The sequence below is a fragment of the Sus scrofa genome, chromosome 9 (genome assembly GCF_054392235.1).
Source record: "Sus scrofa isolate SSC_HxYL_T2T_F1_AM1 chromosome 9, Sscrofa_HxYL_maternal_Yorkshire_Landrace_v2.0, whole genome shotgun sequence".
Taxonomy (NCBI): Eukaryota; Metazoa; Chordata; class Mammalia; order Artiodactyla; family Suidae; genus Sus; species Sus scrofa.
This window is the reverse complement of record NC_139391.1, coordinates 102,233,483-102,254,502: the sequence shown is the minus strand read 5'-3', so window position 1 is coordinate 102,254,502 and position 21,020 is coordinate 102,233,483. Positions and strand designations below refer to the sequence as shown.

General features: G+C 34.3%; 1 protein-coding gene across 18 annotated transcripts in view; it reads right to left on the bottom strand.

Annotated features, from left to right (window-relative positions):
* Positions 1 to 21,020, bottom strand: part of PCLO (piccolo presynaptic cytomatrix protein) — a 397,307-nt gene that overhangs the window by 147,537 nt on the left and 228,750 nt on the right. For 17 of the 18 annotated variants that reach the window (XR_014816013.1, XM_084977292.1, XM_084977293.1 and 14 more), the window contains 3 exons: positions 12,591 to 14,778; positions 6,791 to 6,927; positions 965 to 1,055 (listed from right to left, as the gene is read on the bottom strand). Coding sequence is in view for 17 of the 18 variants with exons in the window: in XM_084977292.1 (XP_084833418.1) it covers positions 965 to 1,055; positions 6,791 to 6,927; positions 12,591 to 14,778 (2,416 nt within the window). In the remaining variant the exon portion in view is untranslated. Of the gene's footprint in view, positions 1 to 964; positions 1,056 to 2,091; positions 2,310 to 6,790; positions 6,928 to 12,590; positions 14,779 to 21,020 lie in introns of those variants that run through there. The other variant, XM_084977304.1, reaches the window with a different exon arrangement.

The following is a 21,020-nucleotide window of genomic DNA, read 5'->3' as shown; positions in this document are numbered from 1 at the left end:
TTTTTGTTCTTTATTATTTCAGCCCTTAAAAAAAAAAAAACCCTCCAGCACATATGCCAAGTTAGATATGCCATCTATACATATAACCATCTCTACACAGATCCACATATATTTATGAATATTTTCTGTTGATGGATGGTATCTATGAAACACAAAGAATATACTTGAATGAGAATACAGGTAATATTCATTATTAAAAATTATTAATTTTGACAAAATTTACACTTTATCTCACAGATTTAAATAAGAGAATTTTTGATTTGCAAACTAAATGCAATATGAGCTCTGGATTAGGTCCTGGATCAGAAATAAAAAAAAAATTAGGGACTGGTAGGAAAACTCAAGATTTGGATAAAGCTTATAGATACTCTAAAACTCTCATATTAATGTTGATTTCTTCTTTTGGTCATTTTTGTTATCATCAGTTAACAGTAGTGCAACTGGGTAAAGGGTGAGCAAAAGAACTTGACTACTCTTTTGTGGAGTCCAAAAGTATTTCAAAATAAAAAGTTTAAAAATTCTGTCATAAGTTTGGTTTACAGATGAACACTATCAGAATAATTGATAGTGTTCAAATTGTCAAAGTATAGGAGAATTTATACCTCAGAAAAATTCAAGATAATTTTTTACTTTTTGTAAAAGAATGTCTTATAGCCCAAGACTATGTTACTCAATAGCGAAATCATCATGGTGTATTGTAATGACATGCACATTTAAACAAATGAAATTAATAAAATGAGCTAAATATATATCCTTTAGTAATGTGTCACATTAATGGTCATGTCATTACTGTCTTTTATATTCAAATGTATAGCCTGCTTAATTTTGAAATTTTCCAATACACAATTTTTGACATAAAAAGTGATGTTTTCTAAAATTTAATGAGTTATCTCAACTAAAATTCAAATACATATCTTAACCCAACATTAAAGTAAAGAGAACTAGATTATTTGATTTCCTTTACCTGAAACTGTGTGATCCTTGGAGTCTCTTGTTATTTTTATCCTGGCATGAGGAAAGATGTACTGCACAGTTTTCCCATTCATCTGTATAATCTAAGACATACATGTGATAAGGTGAAAAAGCAATGTTAAAGGCACTTAAAGGGCAATATACAGAATTCACTTGTCTTTTTTTTTCTCAAAGCACATTGATTCAATTAATGAAAATATATTAGGTTTTCAATTGATGACAATTTAAGCATCTTATTCCACATAATGATATTATTGGTTTCTGAGTTTATTACGGTCTTCACCTTCATAACCAATTTCTCTTGTAAACTGCTTTGTTGTCTTTGGAAAATCAATGAGCACATGATTGGTGTCTGTTACTATGGTAGTACACAGTCAGTAGTTATGATAGTGGATAGAGAATGTGCCTGGAAAATTGACATCTGCTAACTTTATTTTGGACAGCCTAGAAATAGAAAGCCACTTTTAATTTCCAGCAATCAAGTGGCTGTAAGGGAGAAAGGCTGGAGAAATCCTCATACACCATCTGTATCACTATACCAGGAATGGATGTTTAAGCTACTTTGATTTCATTTTGGAACTGTGCTTTTGCTGAGCACATCACCAGAAGTTTCAATGGACACCTAATGCTGAGATTAATTTTCTATAAATAAATTCTCTGCTTAGTGTAATATTTTCTGAAGCCTTCTTTGTATGCAAAAGTTTATCTCATTTATTTCTGATGTTCCTTTGGGTAGGAGAAACAACATTCAAAGCTTTTGTTGCAAGTCTGTGATTTCAATTCTCATTACAGAGGCATGAACATGAGAATACTATAGATGTGCATTATCGCTGTGTCCACAGGGCAAAATGAGATATCTGAAACAAAAGTAAATTGGAAAATGCACACAAATGCCTTATATTTTATGGAATTTGGCTTCCAAAGAGATTTATGAAATAGTGAAAGACAGAAAGAATAAGATATTTATATACCTATATTAACAGAATTTTATTAGTATGGAATCTTGTACCTATCACCTTGGTAAAGAAACACTCAATACTACACATTTCAGAATATGTTTAAGAACTGTTAGGGACTACTAAGCCAATAAATTAAGAATTTATAACTAAATGTATTTACATTTGTGAAGAAAGATTCCTTGGAATACACATGTGGTTTTACTGTGCCTTTGAAAATCCATCTGTAAAATTGCTAGAACTCCAGAAATTAAAAGGAAAACATAGACTGAAAAAATGCAAACCTCAATTATAGCCTTTAGCTTTTATTCTCTTCAGGAAAGGATAAGCTTCATGAGATCTCTGATGAACAGAAAACACTTCCCAAACAGCAGTACAATGCTGTCAAGTTCAAGAGTATTATATGAATTCTACAAAGTAAAACTAAAATATTGTTTGCAAGATTATAAAAATATATGGTCAGTATTATAAGTCAATCTAGATAATTCACACTAATGCTAACTTTGTAAACCACTGAAGACCTTGTTTATAGTCATAACAAAAAAGTGCATTTTCCTCTTCACTCCTGTCTCTTCTCTTTCTCCCTCTCCTCTGGTCTCTTTCTTTCCACTCCCTTCATCTTTTCTCTTTCTTCTACTTGCCTTCTTCCTCTCCTCATCTCCCTCCTCCCTCCCCTAATATGCATTTAAATATTTTTATCTTTTACCAAAAATTAAATCCCATGCATTGAAATTTTTAAAACTATTAGGTATAACTGAATGTTGCTTTGTTACTGCAGATAGTTCATTAAAATTGCGGTTAGTATTTCGTTTTATTTCAAGTATCTTCTAATTTCATGTATTATCCAACAATGATTTTAAAAAGTCACTTGGCCAAAAATAAACAGAGAAAACATAGGTTTACCTTTTGTTATTCTAATTTTCCAGACTAGTGAGAAGTGGGTATAATCTCACAGTACTCCTACTGCATGTTCTAGAAGAGTAATCAGGCTTCCTAAATTTGTCATCTGAGTTTTATCACCTAGTCACTATTGCCTTTTACCCTGTTTTTGAGATGATGTTAATAGAAGGGGTGTTAAAATTTTTCATTTCCATGAAATACTGCTTTCAAAGCACCTCGGGTTTCAGAGACTGTCTACAACCAGCTTCATGAATTCACTTATTAAAACATTGAATTGTCCTAATTTTCATCAATGTGACCAAGAGTCTCTGTTAAAGTAGTATCTATCTCCCATGTTTGAACTAGCTGGATATTGGATTTTTTCTAACCATTGCAGGTGAAAGTTGAAAGAGGTCTCTAGAAGATGAGGTGTTAGGTTAAGTGTTACTTCTGCAAAATAAGAGTAGGAGCAAGGTCAGAGGGCAGGACTGACGTCAAGTAGTGCCTCATACCCTTCCTCAAGAACCAGGCTTCTGATGTTACAGACTTTTGACGATCCTGCATCGACAGAACTATACCTATATGCCACCCAGGAAAAAAGCTTCTTCTTCTTTTCTACACACAAACATATCAAAAGAAATAATTTTCATGAACTGCTCCTTCATACCTATGAAATAACCACTCTTGTGTTATCATATCTTTTATTTATACAGACATAATTCTTTCTCTCACTTAAATAACTTGTATGCTAGATGCAGTGGACAGAGTGCCCTTCTAGAGTTCCAAACACTGTATTAGGCACTGAATAGATATCCTGGTGCATGGAATGGAGAGCATTTACTCTCTGGAAACCCAAAGACCAAGACACAATGAATGGTGCCCTACTAGAGCACAAAGGAATTACACCCGCCATAGATTGGTGGGGAGGTGGAAATGGTGGTATCAGAAAAATCTTCCTGAAAGATGAGGCATGCACATGAGGACCTGAATGATGGATAGGGTTAGCCAAGAGAAGAGGAAGAATGCTCAGGAAGAGGAAACAAGACATTCGAAAGCTCAGAAAAAAGAAAAAGAGTGGCTCTTTCAGAGAAGCTCAATGTATCAATAGAGTGATTGCATGGGAATTGCAGAAGGTGTAAGGCATTAGTGCAGAGTGAAGGCTATGTGTACTAGAAGAGAAATGCTGACCTTTATAACAATCCTGTTAAGGGTATTTGTCCTATGTATAGAGGGAGTGACTGAAGAAAAATTTTTTTAAAAAGTCAGATGATCTGTTCAATTCACAAAGCAGGGTTTAATATCTCAATACAGCAGAGGTTAAACATCAGTATTTAACCTCCTTCCTTTGAAAGGAAACAAATATGATTTTGCAAATTTGGCTGATTTTTATAGTTAATATGATAAATAAATTTTTTCAGAGATACTATTTTATTTCTCTAATGTATGTTTTACACTAAATATTTTAAAAAGGAGGAGTTCCTGGAGTTCCCGTTGTGGCTCAGTGGTTAACGAATCCGACTAGGAACCATGAGGTTTCGGGTTTGATCCCTGGCCTTGCTCAGTGGGTTAAGGATCCCGTGTTAATGTCAGCTGTGGTGTAGACTGCAGACGCGGCTCGGATCCCGCATTGCTGTGACTCTGGTGTAGGCTGGTGGCTACAGCTCTGATTAGACCCCTAGTCTGGGAACCTCCATATGCCATGGGAGTGGCCCAAGAAATGGCAAAAAAGACAAAAAAAAAAGCAGGAGTTCCTGTCGTGGCTCAGTGGTTAACAAATCCGACTAGGAACCATGAGGTTTCGGGTTTGATCCCTGGCCTTGCTCAGTGAGTTAAGGATCCGGCGTTGCTGTGAGCTGTGGTGTGGGTTGCAGACGTGGCTCAGATCCCACTTGCTGTGGCTCTGGTGTGGGCCGGCGTCTACAGCTCTGATTAGACCCCTAGCCTGGGAACCTCCATATGCCGCAGGAACAGTCCTAGAAATGGCAAAAAGACCAAAAAAAAAAAAAAATATATATATATATATATATATATTAGAAAGCAGATAAATTAGTGCTTGCATGAGTTAATTTGGTTTTACAACTTCTGCTTTCAGAGCATTTTATAAACATAAATTCTTGCTATGCATAAGTTTTCAAATAAAAGCAGCTGGGCTTACTGGTGCCAAAGGCTTGATACTACCTTTTCATGATTAAATACGCAAAGAAGAGACTAAATCAAGAATCATTATGTATTTTGCTATTTTGCTATTCTTTCTAGACCAAAATATAGTTTTGATGAGTTCAGGAAATATTTTTTGGGGGTGGACACAGATTATTTAAAAATACATTCTGTGGGATATTAGTTATATAAATTATTTGGTCAAGACTCTTCTGATTGGATACTCAGAAGTGTTAGGGAATACCTGCATAGAAATTATTTTTAGCTCTTTAGTTTATATGTTTCATTTTATTAGGATTTCTTTATAGGATTTGTCTTTTCATTAGCTTAATTTAGGTTTGTTGGAAACACTAAACTTTAGAGAAACAAACAAGTGGGGTAAGATATAACAAGTAAGACATTACAGAGAGATTCCTATAATAAAAATACTCAAGGAAGTTATTTTCAATTGACAAATTTATTATTTTGTAATTGCATATGAAGTAAGTTTAAATTTTAAACAAGAATGATTTTAATTCTTTAATTTTCTTACTTCCTAGTGAGATCTATTTGATGAGATTGAAATACATGTACAGTTTTAACAATGATAAGCTAAGATGTGTTTACAGAGGTAAACAAAACCATTAAGTCAGAAACTTATTAAATACATCAAAAATTAAAGAGAATATTTATACATGAGAAGAAGTGAGCATTTCCTACAAAATATGACAGCATCTACAAAAACAAAATTCTGAGAAAACTTTCAGAACAATTTTGAAAAACTTTGAAAAAAGGACATTCTCTCAGCTAGAAGTTTGTCAATGAAAACTGAAATTGCTTAGAAGAAATCAAATCTAAGATCACAGATATTATCTTTTAAACAGTACTTTATATGCAAAAGTCTTATTGTCTTTTATGCCTTAATGTGACAAACACTGAATTATATTAAATTCAAACGGTTCTTCTTTCAAAACACAGTTGCTGTCTGTATCAGTGAGTCATTAATCAGACAGGATAACTTAGAATACAAGTCAACTATCTCTTTTATGGGTATTTTAAGGATCATAATGAATACGCATCCACCAGATACCTAATCAGTTAAGGCAATTGATTTAATGCCACTTGGCTTATCAGAGGCACCTCCTTCAGGTTATTCAACTGTTAATCTCCTAAGAAGCTATCCAAATTCAATTCAAACATCACCTCTTTTGTTCTAAAGTGAATAAACTGATCATGAATTATGGTACCATATTTGTGTAATAGTGAATAGGACTTCTAAGTTTCAGTTTTTCATCTACAAATAGATATCAATTAATGAAATCTACTTTATGAGAGTTGTTCTGAAGGTAAAATCCAGAAATGAGTGTAAAACAAATTAACTCTTTCATGTAATAGACTCTAAAACATGTTTCCTTCTCCCCTAAGGGGCGCCTTCCCTCTCTCCAGCAGATCTGGACCTGGTTTGGACATCCTCTTATTTACTATTTCTTAACGCCTGAATATAATGTTGTTGGAAAGCCCCAATTACCCAAATCTATTTCACCCAATATTCTGTAAGCTATTTAGGAGCTTCATGTATCATTTTTATATGGCAGTGTCATATATGTTGTACCAAATTATGTGTTAATGGAAAAAAATCGCCTAAGTTGCCTGGTAGAATGCAATCAATTAATCATGGCTGATGAAGGTAAGTTACTTAATACTTAAAAATACTGAAAAAAAATCATTTGTGAACTTGTGATTGACAAGATTCACATGCATTTCAGGGGATAACTAAGACCATCCTAGGGTGAATTTAGTCTTTCTTTAAAATATAAATCTAAAAGATTGTTTAATATAGCACTTACTTGCTCTTGATGTTGACTGAGTGGTCGAGAGTGGACCAATCTTTCTGGCAGTTTTCGATCCAGACCGTGCCCATTTTCCAAACGAGACTCCCTGGGCTTGTCAAACCAATCTGTTTCTTCACGACGCAGGTGATAGGCTTTGGAGACCAAGGAAATATCAAACATTGCAACTCCAACTAATACAGATAACAGAGGGCAGCAGATGTTCTGAAGTACCAACATGCTCCAGGCTTATTAAGCATTCATGCGTTTCAAACACAATTCCCAATGGGATGAGAAAAACCATTTCCAATATCATGTTAAAAATTTTGTAGCATGGAATAAGCTAGAAGAAAACAATGCACCACCTATTCAACTCTTCAGAGCAAAACAAAACAAACTTTAAATTTAAATCAGGTGAAAAAGAAATTTAGATAGTGATTAAATAAATAAATGAACAAGTGAAAATTTCTCAAAGGTCATTCTACTCAAACTCAGACCATTAGTTCCACCTCCTCACACTTAACCACCAAAATCTAAGGAAGGTGTATTCCTTGAATAGAGAAGATTCTATCATTTTACCACTATCATATCAACCCAGTACTAATACAGGCTGCTAGCTTTGGACAACAAGGGAGCACTTTTTTGAAAACATGACATTCACAAATAAAGATAAACATTATTTCTACGAGGACCCCAGGGATTATTGCTAGGAACATGTGTGCCATACTCATCTGGTAGCCTAATATTAAAAATATATCAGACTTTTTCATTAAAAGTTAAATAATTATTTTCCGTGCGATTCCAAATTTAAGAATTTGAATAGTTGTTTTCTGTACTTATAATGTGACAAAACTTGATATCTTAAAATACTTTTGGGAAAACAACCATATTTGAGTACCTAATTATTATTTAAGGTTTTTCATCCCATTCAGTTCTCAGTATTTCTAAGGTCTTTTAAAGTTTTTATTTAGTGATGCCAAATCTATTTACCTAGTATACAGAATTTGACTTTATTCCTTGTAAAAGGATCCCTATGTAACAGCCTCTGGAAATACACTGCTGCTTCCTAAATGGCTGACAGAGTACCTCTTCTCATCCTGAAAGATCTGTTGATGGTGCTATCAACCTACGCTTTCTTGAAGCTCCAGCTTCTACAATGCCATACTATTGAGTTTTCTGCTCTCACTGCAGTTCCTTTTTTCTGCCTCTATCACTGACCTTTCTTCCGCTAGTTCTTCTTGGGCAATTCCTATTATTGTGTTGCTGGCAAGGTGGCAAACTCACAGAATATGGACTGCTACTCACCTCTAACACTTCCCGTGATCTTGGGCAAAGCCACTGATTCACACAGCACTTTCCCCCAATAAACAAAAGAATTATAGGTGATGTGTTATAATTTAGTCAGTCACAGATTTGAGGAAATACAACAGTACATACCTGGTTTGTGGGTCATATGTACTTGTCTCATTTCCCCTATTAGACTCTAAGCTGCTTGAGGGTAAGGCTCATATCTTCCTTTGTTTTTTTTTTTCCTCCCTCAATACTAAAAACAATGCCTTATAAATGCCATAATATTCATTAAGTATTTTGGAAATGCATGAAACACAGAAAAATTAGTCATCAACTAAAGTTAAGTATCCTAAGTATAATAAGCACATTTTAAAATAAATATGAATTTGGCCCTTGAACCTCATTAATAGTTGTGCAATCTTTTCTCACAATCTACTCAATATTTATTACATTTTTTCATAGTTTTGACACCAAGTGACTAAATTTGTGAAAGAAATATTTAATATAAATTTATAACTAAACAGAAAACAAATCTAGTATTTAATCACCAGGTTCTAAAACTTCTTAGATTATCACCAAACACACTAACATCATTTTATTTTAATTTTTATGTATATTTATTACATATTTCTCATGAAAAGAAAAAAACAGTCTACACTAATTTTAATAAGTAACTATATTATATAATGTAGTAAATGATCTCACTTGAATAAATAACTCTACTAATTGCATGTAAAATAACAATCCTTTAAAACATTTCCTTGGTTGTGTCTGTACAAAGCAGAACCTCAACCTGATACAAAATTTGTCAATGTATTTCCACTCTGATGACATATTTTGATTGTGTTATGTCTCATAATAACTCTACATGTAACTAAGTTAGGATAACTACCATGCTTTTGCATAAGAACTTATTGATCAACCAAGAACAACCAGATTAAATGAATCTGCTTTTATACTGGATTCTGTCTTCATAATTTACATCAAGTTGGACATAAATGCTAACGTTTATAACTGAAATTGCTTGCCATGGTAGATATGAACTTTAAAAAATGTATTTAAATAATTTGCTGGAAGTTAACATACCTGTTTTTAAGCTACTAATATTATTCTGAATTCCTAAGGGTAAAATAAAAGTGAGCTATTTTGGGGTCTAGTATTATTGATTTTATTCACTGTAACAGTTATATGAATAACTTAATTCTATTTAGTATAAAATACTCATTGGAATAGTTTTTAAAAGACTGGATAATACTGATACTTTTTTTCATGGAGTATATTTTGAAAGAACGTATTCAACAATATATTTATGGTTGTAGAAATAAATAAAACTTGACTGTTTCTAGCTATTTTTGTCTGATCTGCTCCGGATGAAAGCCTTCTTGCTCTGTATGTAACCAAGAATATATATCAAGTTGCAGACTTCAAGCTGATGGTCATAAATATTAAGCAACACAAATTACGCCTACTTAGATTTTACAAGTGAGATATTTCAAAATTAACTAGTCATATAGAATACATCTGGAAAACATCTTGTCTATAACCTAGAGTTTAACTGAATTCAGAGAAGGCACACAATAAATTTGAAATCAGTTAAATTTGCTTTGTGTACATGATACTAAATAGACTGTTTGAAGGTAATACTTTTCAAAGTTATTTTAGTATCATTCAAACACACATATAGTTATATTTGGTAATTTTTTATTTTAAATATCCCTAATATTCCATGAGTTTATTCATGTCATGGTTATGTGACTGGAAAAAATATTTCTACTTTTCCCCTTATTTATCCAAAGAATCCAAGATTTCAAAAGAAAGGCAGGAGTTCCTGTTGTGGCTCAGTGGTTAACGAATCCGACTAGGAACCATAAGGTTTCGGGTTTGATCCCTGGCCTTGCTCAGTGGGTTAAGGATCCAGTGTTGCCGTGAGCTGTGGCGTAGCTTGCAGAGGTGGCTTGGATCCTATGTTGGTGTGGCTCTGGCGTAGGCCAGTGGCTACAGCTCCGGTTCAACCCCTAGCCTGGGAACCTCCATATGCCAAGGAAACCGCCCAAGAAATGGCAAAAAGACAAAAAAAAAAAAAAAAAAAAGGGCAGACTACAGTTCACCAGAAGTAATATGTCTATGTGACAGAAACACAAAGAAAATCCATGATATTTACAAACATACATTAAAGATAATCACTATAATCCATGCAAAATATTACATATGTAATTCAATCTGTCATAGTTTTTCTTTGTCTAATTCCAATCAATGTGATTTTTATGACTAAATTTCTTGTCTGCTTAATTTAAAAACACATTTTAGTTAAATTTAATTTGTTTAAATTTCACTTTGTTTACTTCTCTAATATCATCTTTATACACTTCATAATTTTGAATGTTGGATGATGTCTCAATCAAATTAGTTCAAATAATTTGCCAGAGATTAACATGCCCTTATTTCAAGTTCATGATATTTCTAATTACTTACCAAATTGCTTCGGTAAGTATTTTTTGGTGTTTTGATACTTTATCAAAACAATTTTTTCATAGTCTTTGATGGCTATGAGTATGCATCATCCAAACATATAAATGAGAAAACATTTGGTTATTTTTACATGATTTTATGTAAATACGTGCTACATGCTGGAGTATCAAGAAACATCCCTATGTGTGGAACCATGTTGGGAAAACACCTGTGATGAATAAATGAATTTGTCAAATTCTCTCAGGATACATGTTCATCATGCACATATAGCTTTTAGATGATCAGTTATGCCACTGACCTGTCAGTTTTTATTTTATTTTGCTATTTTATAGACATTATTATTGAAGAACTTTTTATTCTTCTGTAGTGAGATATATATACATATATATATATATATATATATATATATATATACCGTGTAAAATGTAGATTGTGAAAAAAGAAAAAAATAGTTTCCATATAATATAACTTCTGTTTAACTATGTAAATTGATTCACACAATTGGCTAAATAAAAAGTACACAAGTAAAGTGTTTTATTTAATTGACTAATTATCAATAAAAATGGTCAATCCAATAGCCTGTAGAAAATAAAACACATCAGAAAGTGACTAGCCTAGTGGAATTTAACTAGAAATAGCAGTTTCTCCTCCTTCAGGATCCAGTGATTACTTGAGTTCTGTTCAAACCTACATTTGAACTTCTAGAATCAATAGAGAAACTAAAGAAAGAAAATCCTTTTCATACTATTTTTCCTATTTTCCTCCAAGTCCTTGAGGAAAACGTTAGATTTAAAGGAAGAGATGTTCATGTTAATTTAGTGTTTTGTAATTTCCAAAATCATGAAGTAATAATGCTTTTATTTGATGATAAATATTTTATTCTCAGAACTCAAACCACACCTACATTCAAACACAACTACAGAGGGGAAAAAAAGAACCAAGAGTCCACAGTGTTCCTGGCATGGGCAAGACTTCACATCTCTGTACCTTTCCAACCTCATCTTCAAATTTAGACTTGGTCTAGGTCATTTTCTAAAATCCTTATGGTTCTATATGATTAAGCAAAAACACCCAAAAAACAAAAAAACCACAAACCAGTTCTTATTTAAGTAGGTACTTGTTCAATACAAAAAACTAGCAAAACAACTGAGGGCAAAAATCTCCAACCAACCAACCAACCAACCAATCAAACAAAAAATCTGGTTTAACGCAAAAAGCAAAACCATGGAAAAGACCAAGGACAAAAGGCTCAGCTCAAATGGTTAAACTCACAAAGTAGTGTACAAATTTCCAGTTTTAAAATCTGCTGCATACATACTTATTATCATATGGATAATTCGGTTATTTATTAATAATATTAATACTGTTATGTACTTTTAAATAGTTATTTATTGTCAATATCATATTTAGTACTAAGTTTTCTAGTATGTAAAGCAAAATGTACAAAGTTGTCAGTTATGGCATTTATAACAAGAAAGAGATAAAATACAAACCTTTTATTTCTGTAGAATTATAAAAGTCTACATTATACTAACATTAGGGACTTACCTAAACGTTCTCAAAAAGAGTATATTCTCTGAGTTAATGAACACTGATCTCACAAAATGACATAATTTTTATTACAGAGTCTGTCAGAATAGCTCTAAACAGCTCTAACCCTTACTCATCTCGTAAACTGAAAGAAACTGACTAATAACTTGAAAAATGCATTTTAGAAAATAAAAGAAACATACAATGAAAAACTTTCCAATTATGGATTTAAAGGATGACCATATTTTATTGACACAATTATTTGATAATGGTTTGGGAAAAGTGGACACCAAACAAATCAAGCAAACAATCAAGAAACAACAATAAAAGAATAAACTAAAAAGAAATAAAGATGAGCATGCTACATACATAAGATAAAGTTTCCATTTATAAGAAATGAAATTGAAGGAAACATGCAAAAGACGCACCAAGAAAAGTAGAATACGTCGTCGTAGAAGGGAAATTAAACATGCAGAAAAATAAGAGTTTGACTTTGGAGAGTAACAAGGTAGTCTGAGGCCCAGTTTACCTTCACTGTCTGACATGGCATGTTGGAAGTCATCCATGATGAATGCTATGTCGCGATCATACCCTCGAGTCCGTGATTCTTCTCTCATGTGCTGTTGAACTTCAGGCAATGAGTGACTTGACCCAAACTGATCCCTGGTGTCTGCAGATATTGGTGGCAGGGGTCCAGCGGCAGCCCTGGCCATTCCCATTGGCTGGCCAACAGGGCTGAGTGGACTTTCTTCCTCAGAATTCTGGGCCACAATTGGTATTCTTCCTCTGCTCTGGCTAATTGGCAAACTAGTAGGCTTAGTTCTGCCAGAGGGTGATGCATGACTAAAGGAAACATCTAGAGCTTCAGCCTCTTGAGCTTTCAGTCTTAGAGAAGAGCTGGAAGAATCTCTTTTAAGTGATAAATCAAGCCCATAGACCGAGGAAGGTCTGGAGGAAGGTCTGGACCTGCTGCCACTGCTGTATGGCTTATCTGCTTCATCCTGCAGAGCTGACCTTATGGTATTTCCTAAGGTGCCTAGTCCCGTGCCAAGAGAAGATCCCATAAATTTTTGTTGGTCTGTAATATTTTTTCGGAGGCCAAAAGTGATATCATCTTGAAGAAGCCTTGCCCTGGAAGAAATGCCACCAATGGATGAAGTGCTAGAAGTCATATAGCTTGAATAATCAGGTTCAAGATCTCTACTTTCTTGAATAGGTGAAAATTTTGACATTTTAGGGTCAATGAGTGATTTCTTATGCTTTGACTGCTTTTGATAAAGTATGGCTGCTGGCAGTTGTTTCGCTGCTTGCTTTTCAAGTGTGAGTCTACTGATGCTATACTTTTCAGATTTTGGAAAATGTCTATAGCCAGTATCAGCATGGTAATAATGTGAAAGACCAGCAAGGTGATCCAAGCTTTCTGCCCCTCTACGGAATTCTTGTTTAATCTGCTGTTTTAGAAGCTTTAACTCATAAGGATCCTCCATGGGGTCTTCTTCTGCTTTCACATAACTATGCAATCTGGAGGAAGTCTGCAAAGGTGCTAGGAAATCTGTCACTTCTTGAGACCTTCGTGTCTCAGTGGTTCGAAGGAGGCGGTCTGTTTTTGACAGATCTTTCTCATGAAGGCTAAATGCAGTGCTTAATGCCCCTGTTCCCTTGGTAATCTCCCCAATGTCATCAATTAAGACATAATTTCGTGAAGTATGGTGGTCAATATCTGCATAGAAAGAATCTGCAGATATGCTTGATATTGGACTGCTTGCCATGCTACTTCTTTCCTCCAATCCTATTCTCAAGTCTAAGCTGTTGTACTTACTACCAAGATGGGAAACAGCATAGGTATTATCAGTAGAAACAGGTGCTATCATCAGGGGTTGGTTGCGAATCACCTCATAGTTTGAAGTTATCTTGGGCTCCAAATATAATGCTGTCTGCCGTGGCTTTTGCTGTATCACCATCATCTGTGATGGTAACTGATAAGAAGGCTGTGGGGTTGGTGTAGGCTGAGCTTGAGGTGTGAAGGACATCGTGGCCACGGCTTGGAATGTCGGCTGAGTCTGATAAGGTGAAACTTGCTGATGATACAGAGTCTGTTGCTGGAAATGGGACTGCTGGGTGTATGGAGTAGGTGCTTGTGTAGGAAGAGCAGGAGAAGAATACTGGTATTGAGTATATGGACTGGTGGGAGGCACCAGCTGAGACTCAGTTTGGGTTTGAGGTGGTATAAATTGGCTGAACTCAGGCTGGGGAGCAGTTCGTGGTCGCTCTATGCCATGCTGACTTTCTATTCGGGTTGGTCTGGCACTGCTGACCTCACTGTCAGACATGTAGTCACGATCCTCAGCTACCCCTTGGAGGTAGGCTCTCTCTCTCTTTTCTCTCTCCTTTAACAATGCCTCTTTCCTCCTGTTAATCCCCATTTCCAGGTACCGTAACTTGGCGTCGATCTCCTTTTCTTCCTCATCAAGTTCCGCCTGTTTCTTTCTAAGCTTTGCAGATTCCCTTTCCACAAGGTCAAGCTCTCTGTCTATATCCTGGAGAATCTTGGCTCGTGCCATCGTGTTGGTTCTGCAGATCCTTCTCCTGGAAACCGTGCCCACTGTGCTGTATGTGGACTGAGTCCCTGTGGACACCTCCTCAGGAGGTGGGTTTGGCAGAGTTCTCTTCACTTTTTTCTGAGTGCCAGAAGGTGTCATGGTTTGAGAACCTTTTGCCTATAATGAAGTAAACAAAATACGGTACTTTATTATCAACAGGAAAAAAATAAAAGATCAAAAACTTCCTAATGGGCATTTGAGGAAAAGTGATCCCATATATGATTTAGCACTGGCAGAATAAAATTCAAATTTCGCATATAATGGAAAGTATTAGTCACAAATGTAGTTAACTGAAAAATAATTTTTCCCTTCTTAGTAAATTCGTTATTTGTTATAACATTAGAAGTGAGTTTTTTGAAATCAAGCAGAGTGCATTGCTAGGCAGGCTAATATTTTAAAAATATTAAGAGAACTCTAAAAACTCATTTTCCATCCTATTTAATATACATAATATTACCGAAGGTGTTCCTAAAATATTTATGTTAACTACCTAAGATTTAAATTATATTTGTTGAAGATGCTCAAAGTTCAATTGTTTGTGTCTATCTTCCCATTCCTACTTTCACCCCCTGACGTGCTGTCATTCCTATTCCAATCACTGATTGTTTTAAAATGAAATCTTCTCATTCCCTACTGATTTTTTCCCCAAAAAAGTTATCTGAACTAATTTTATATTTACTTTTTTAAAATATTTTTATTTATTTTCATTCATCATTATTATTTTTTAGTAAATTTAGCTTGTTAATGATTTAGTAATTTCTACATGAGATAAAAGGAAGTGACTACAAACAGTTCAAAAACTTACTGAAATCTTTAAAAAACAATCAGATAAGTGTATCAGTGATAGATATTTTCAATTTTCTCTGGTTAATTTGTCATACTTGCATTCTAAGAATCACTGGTCTTGAGAATCATACAATTTTAGAATATCAGGAGACAAGAGAGATTATTTAGTATTTAGTAGCATATTTACAAGTAGACTTCAGGTCTCCCAAGTTCTAGATGCATATTCTTTACAAAATGCTCTTTTCTTTTTCTTACTAATAATCAAAATACTTTAATTCTCCTCTCTTTCCTAATCACTAGATACTGAGAACCAAAAAAAAAAAAGCAAGCAAATACTACATGAGAATTACGTCTAATTAATTACATCATATTTTCAACGTTTTCAAGACCCTATAATTTCATATATTGTTTTTACTATTTCCAAATTTATGGTGTTTTTTTTTTAATGCTTCCTGTGTTTTTGTTTTTTTTTCAGCTCCATTTACCTACCCTAATTTTTAATAGAAACCATAATCAGAAGTAATATCCTTAAGATCAATTGTGGTTTATGTATATTTCTTAAGCTTAAAATATTTGAATGCAAAAAATATTGGGAGCCTATAAAATATGGTAGAGTGATTTTGAAACTGCAGCTTATCCTTCCCTATAAAGAAATCTCAAGGAATGGAGGAAATGGAACCCAAAAGCAGTTGTCTGGCATGTAATTAATTCTTTTCTCTCAATTCTTTTCTTTCTTTTTTTTTTTTTTTTTTTTTGCTTTTTAGGGCTGTACCCACACCATATGGAAGTTCCCAGGCTAGGGGTTGAATCAGAGCTGCAGTTGCCAGCCTACACCACAGCCACAGCAACACCAGATCCATAACCCACTGAGCAAGGCTGGGCGTCAAACTTGTGTCTTCATGGATGCTAGTCAGATTCATTAATTGCTGAGCCATGATGGGAACTCCATTTCTCTCTCACTTCTTTTCATTTTGTTTAATATTCACAATCAAGTCATAGAATTGTTATAAAGAGCAAACGAGATCTTTGAGTAAAATATTTGGTACAAACTGTAGGTACCAATTAAATATTATTTCCTTGCAAAATTCTCGTATTTCTATAAAAAAATTAGTAGTTTGGTAAATTCACATCTCAAGTACTTAAAAAACCTTTTTTTTACAAAAAAATATGAACGCACATGTTATGCTCTTTAATCTCAACTGACTATAATAAACAATAAAATTAATATTGAAATCTTGTAATTATTTAATGATTTACCAAAATACTAACATGTCTATATGTTCTACTTTTAAAAAGCTTTTTCACAATAACTTTTCAGTTCTCTGAATATAATGGAATTCAATAAGAAGTTGAAATTAATGACTTTATTTTCCTTGATTTGCATTTGGTAGATTTGGTATATGCATAAGAATTTTCAAATTTAAAATGTTCATCTGTCCTATGTGATTGTGGTTGTGAAATGGTTTGAAAAAGAGTATTAAACTGTATTACTCTGAAAGTATAATAGCACTGCATAATATGAAGACATTTCAAAGTAAGAATTCTCCTTCCCAGTGAAGGAGGTTAAAAATACCCATCAATTAATGCAACAGTCAAAGCTGATCCTGGCAGAGATAGCACACAGAACAGAGAAGGTAGCAGTAGAATGGGGGGAAAAGAACGAAATTTCTAGGGACACACATATTTTGAAAATTAATGTTTAAAGATATTGAAGGCATCTACTAAATGGGTTCACATATTGATTGAATGGAAGAATAAAGAAATGAAAGAGTAAAGTAAGAACCTATTGTGACTATTTTAAAATTCTGAATCAGGAGTTCCCGTCGTGGTGCAGTGGTTAACGAATCCGACTAGGAACCAAGAGGTTGCGGGTTCGATCCCTGCCCTTGCTCAGTGGGTTAAGGATCCGGCGTTGCCGTGAGCTGTGGTGTAGGTCACAGACGCGGCTGGGATCCCGAGTTGCTGTGGCTCTGGTGTAGGCTGGTGACTACAGCTCCGCTTCTACCCCTAGCCTGGGAACCTCCATATGCCGCAGAAGCGGCCCTAGAAAAGACAAAAAAAAAAGACCAAAAAATAAATAAATAAATAAATAAATAAATAAAATAAAATAAAATAAAATTCTGAATCAAAGTGAATTCCCAGAATTCACTGCATGGCATAATGAGAGTATATATGAAGTCAAAGAAAAATAAAACTATGAGGAACTGCAAAAAGGACTAGTGCATTAAGAGTAACTGTTATAATGAAGTGACCTAGAAATTGACATTAGTTCTTACTGCTTATTGATCATACATGTATGCAATTTCTCTTAATTTAACTTTATGTTTAATAGTTTATATTTTTCACTCAAGAGAGTAGACTTAGTCAAACTCATTTTTTTTTTTTTAATAAAATCCTAGGTTAAAGAAACATTCCAGGCATTAGGGATTTCTAGTTATCTGCCAGGGTTGCAAATATTTAATGACTTGTGTTAATTAATATTTTGTGTGCCATGGCTAAGAGTTATGGAAACAAGACACAAAGTTGGCCCAGCTTTACTTATTAAGTTAGCCTAACTGATCACTCATTCTTCACAAATCCAAAAAGCTTTGCTGTTCTTTACTTGGAAAAAAAAGTTGAAGACTTCTCAAGGTCTTAGCCATATCCCTCCCAAATGACAGGAAGTGTAACACTGAAAACTTAGTCTCTCAGGAAAGATTTATAAAGATTTTTAATCCTGGCTCTGCCTTTACCAGCTGTGAGATCTTTATCAAGTTGTTTCCACTTCCCGGTTTAGTATTTAATTCTATCTAATCAATATAATGTATACCAAGAGTACAGAGCCCCAGAGAATCAGTGGAAAACAACAGGATTGCTTAGAAAAAAATCAAGAGCCATACAAAAGAAAGTTTTTCATGACTAAGGGTGATGTAGTTGGAGACTATGATTAAAGATGACAACAATTTAGAAAAATCTTGGGTTATTTTTGTCCTTTTTATTTTTTTAGGGCCGCAGCCCTGGCATATGGAAGTTCCCAGGCTAGGGGTTGAATTGGAGCTACAGCTGCTGGCCTACACCACAGCCACAGCCACAAAATCTGAGCTGCATCTGCAACCTACGCTACAACTTACGGCAACACTGGATCTTTAACCCACCAAGCAAGGCCAGGGAGCAAACCAGCGTCCTCACAGATACTAGTCAGATTTGTTACTGCTGAGCCACAATGGGAACCCCAGAAAAATCTTTGTTTTTTAGTAAGATTTTCCTTCCATTTTCCTTGATGACTATCTTGGTAAAAGTTATTTTTAGACAAACCTGGTGCCCTTAATCTGAAAGACAATTGTACTGAATAACTTTCAAGTATTTTAAAATAGCTGTGGAAATAGCAAAGCAAGGGGAAGGAGCAGAAAGTTCTAAGAATAGAATGGAGGTTGAAAAAGACTGGAAGAATAAATATAGCTAATTTCAACTGCAATACCTATAAGGTAATTGTGACAACAAACCAACAAGCTCCAGCCTAAGTTTTGCTGCCCAAAGTTATTTTAAACAACACTTTTCTTGGGGGAGTCCATTTACATCATGCACATTATATGGCAAAGGAAATAAATTTTTCCTTGTTCTGGGGTATCAGGGTTATTAATAAAAATAACAAGAGCTAAAGTATATGGAGATACAATCCTGAGGACTTTAAATAATGTGTGTGTATTATCCCATTGTCAAAATAATCAAAGCTCAATCTAAGGATGAGAAAAGTCAAACAAGCAAAAATAGATGCTAGACAAAAATAATTCACTGATGGCTATACATAATACATATAATAAAATTCCATTTATTAATTTATTCTAGTAGCTTGCTAAGTATAATTCTGAAATGCATTTTTCTAGATAATAAAGGCACTGAACTAAGAGATAAAGTAAACTTGAATCTTATTCTCAAAGAACTGATGAATCAGGAATATTTTGAGGATTTTGTATTAAGAAACTACTTCAGGAGTTCCCATCATGGCTCAGGGGTTAACAAATCTGACTAGGGACCATGGGGTTGTGGGTTCAGTCCCTGGCCTTGCTCAGTGGGTTAAGGATCTGGCGTTGCCGTGAGCTGTGGTGTAGGTTGCGGACGCAGCTTGGATCCTGTGGCTCTGGCATAGGCCGGCAGCTGCAGCTCTCATTAGACTCCTAGCCTGGGAACCTCCATATGCTGTGGGTGTGGCCCTAGAAAAGACAGAAAAAGACAAAAAAAAAAGAAGAAACCACTTCAGTCTTTCGCTAAATAGCTTTCATTGTCAATATCAGAGATGCTCTTCTCAACCATTGTATCACTAGAGAGACTCTGGAATGTTTTTCACTTTGTAAATATAGAAATCCATACCTGCTGTTGGAAATCAATATTTATCATGAAAATATCTTTGATTTTTAAATTTGCTCTTTCGATTAAGTGGGAACGATTTTTATGAAGACCCTTCATTTTTACATAATGTGAAATGTGGATTCACATCCAAACAGTATAACTCCCCATAGATTTAAAGATAAATAAGAAACTTTTGATATAGATAAATATCATATAATTTTCTAGAGAAAATATAACTCTTAAAAGGTTTTTGATACAAAAAGTCAGAAGGTTAATTAAAGGAGAATATAAACAGGAAATACTGGGACCCAGTGTTAAGAAGGATTTACTTTCTTCTTGGGAAAGGAAGCCTGAATCTTGACGAAAGGATGAGATGTGTACATATATATGTAATGGAATATTACTCAGCCATAAAAGATAATTAAATAATGCCATATGCAGCAACATGGATGGACCTAGAGATTACCACACTAAGTAAAGTCAGAGAAAGGCAAATATCATATGAGATCACTAATATGTGGAATTGAATAAAAAGAATACAAAGAACTTAGACTCAAGGATTTTGAAACTAAACTTTTGGTTACCAAAAGTGAAATGCGGTGGGGCAGAGATAAATTAGGGGGTTGAGGTTGACATACACATTGCTATATATAAAATAGGTAGCAAGGAGCTATTGTACAGCACAAGGAAATCTACTCAATACTGTGCAATAACATATGGGAAAAGGAATGGATATACACATGTGTACAACTGATTTACTTTGCTGTACACTTTGTAAGTCACCTATACTCCAACAAAATTAGTTTTAAAAAGGAAAACGATGTTTTATATATAAATAAGGGATGGGACTTAAACAGGAAAGTACTTTCTATGTGGAGGAAACTGTATAAAATGCATAATACTGAGAAACACCAAGGATTACCTGGTTTCACTTCAGCCTGGTGATGCATTAATACCTGTGAGATGGAAATACATACAGAGAGGAGTTCTATGCAAACAGAAAGAGGAACAGTGGAGAAGCAAATAATATATACATACATACAAATACATATTACATCTATGTATATAATATACATGCATATATTATATATAAAGCCCTTGAAAGCTGTATCTATATTAAAATCTCCACTCATCCATTTTTTTTTTCTTCTTTCTTTCTCAGATGGAAAGGGCAACCCCGGTTATCACATACTGGTTAAAGTAACTCCAATACCAGGACAAACTATCAAACTATGAAAATGCAGTCA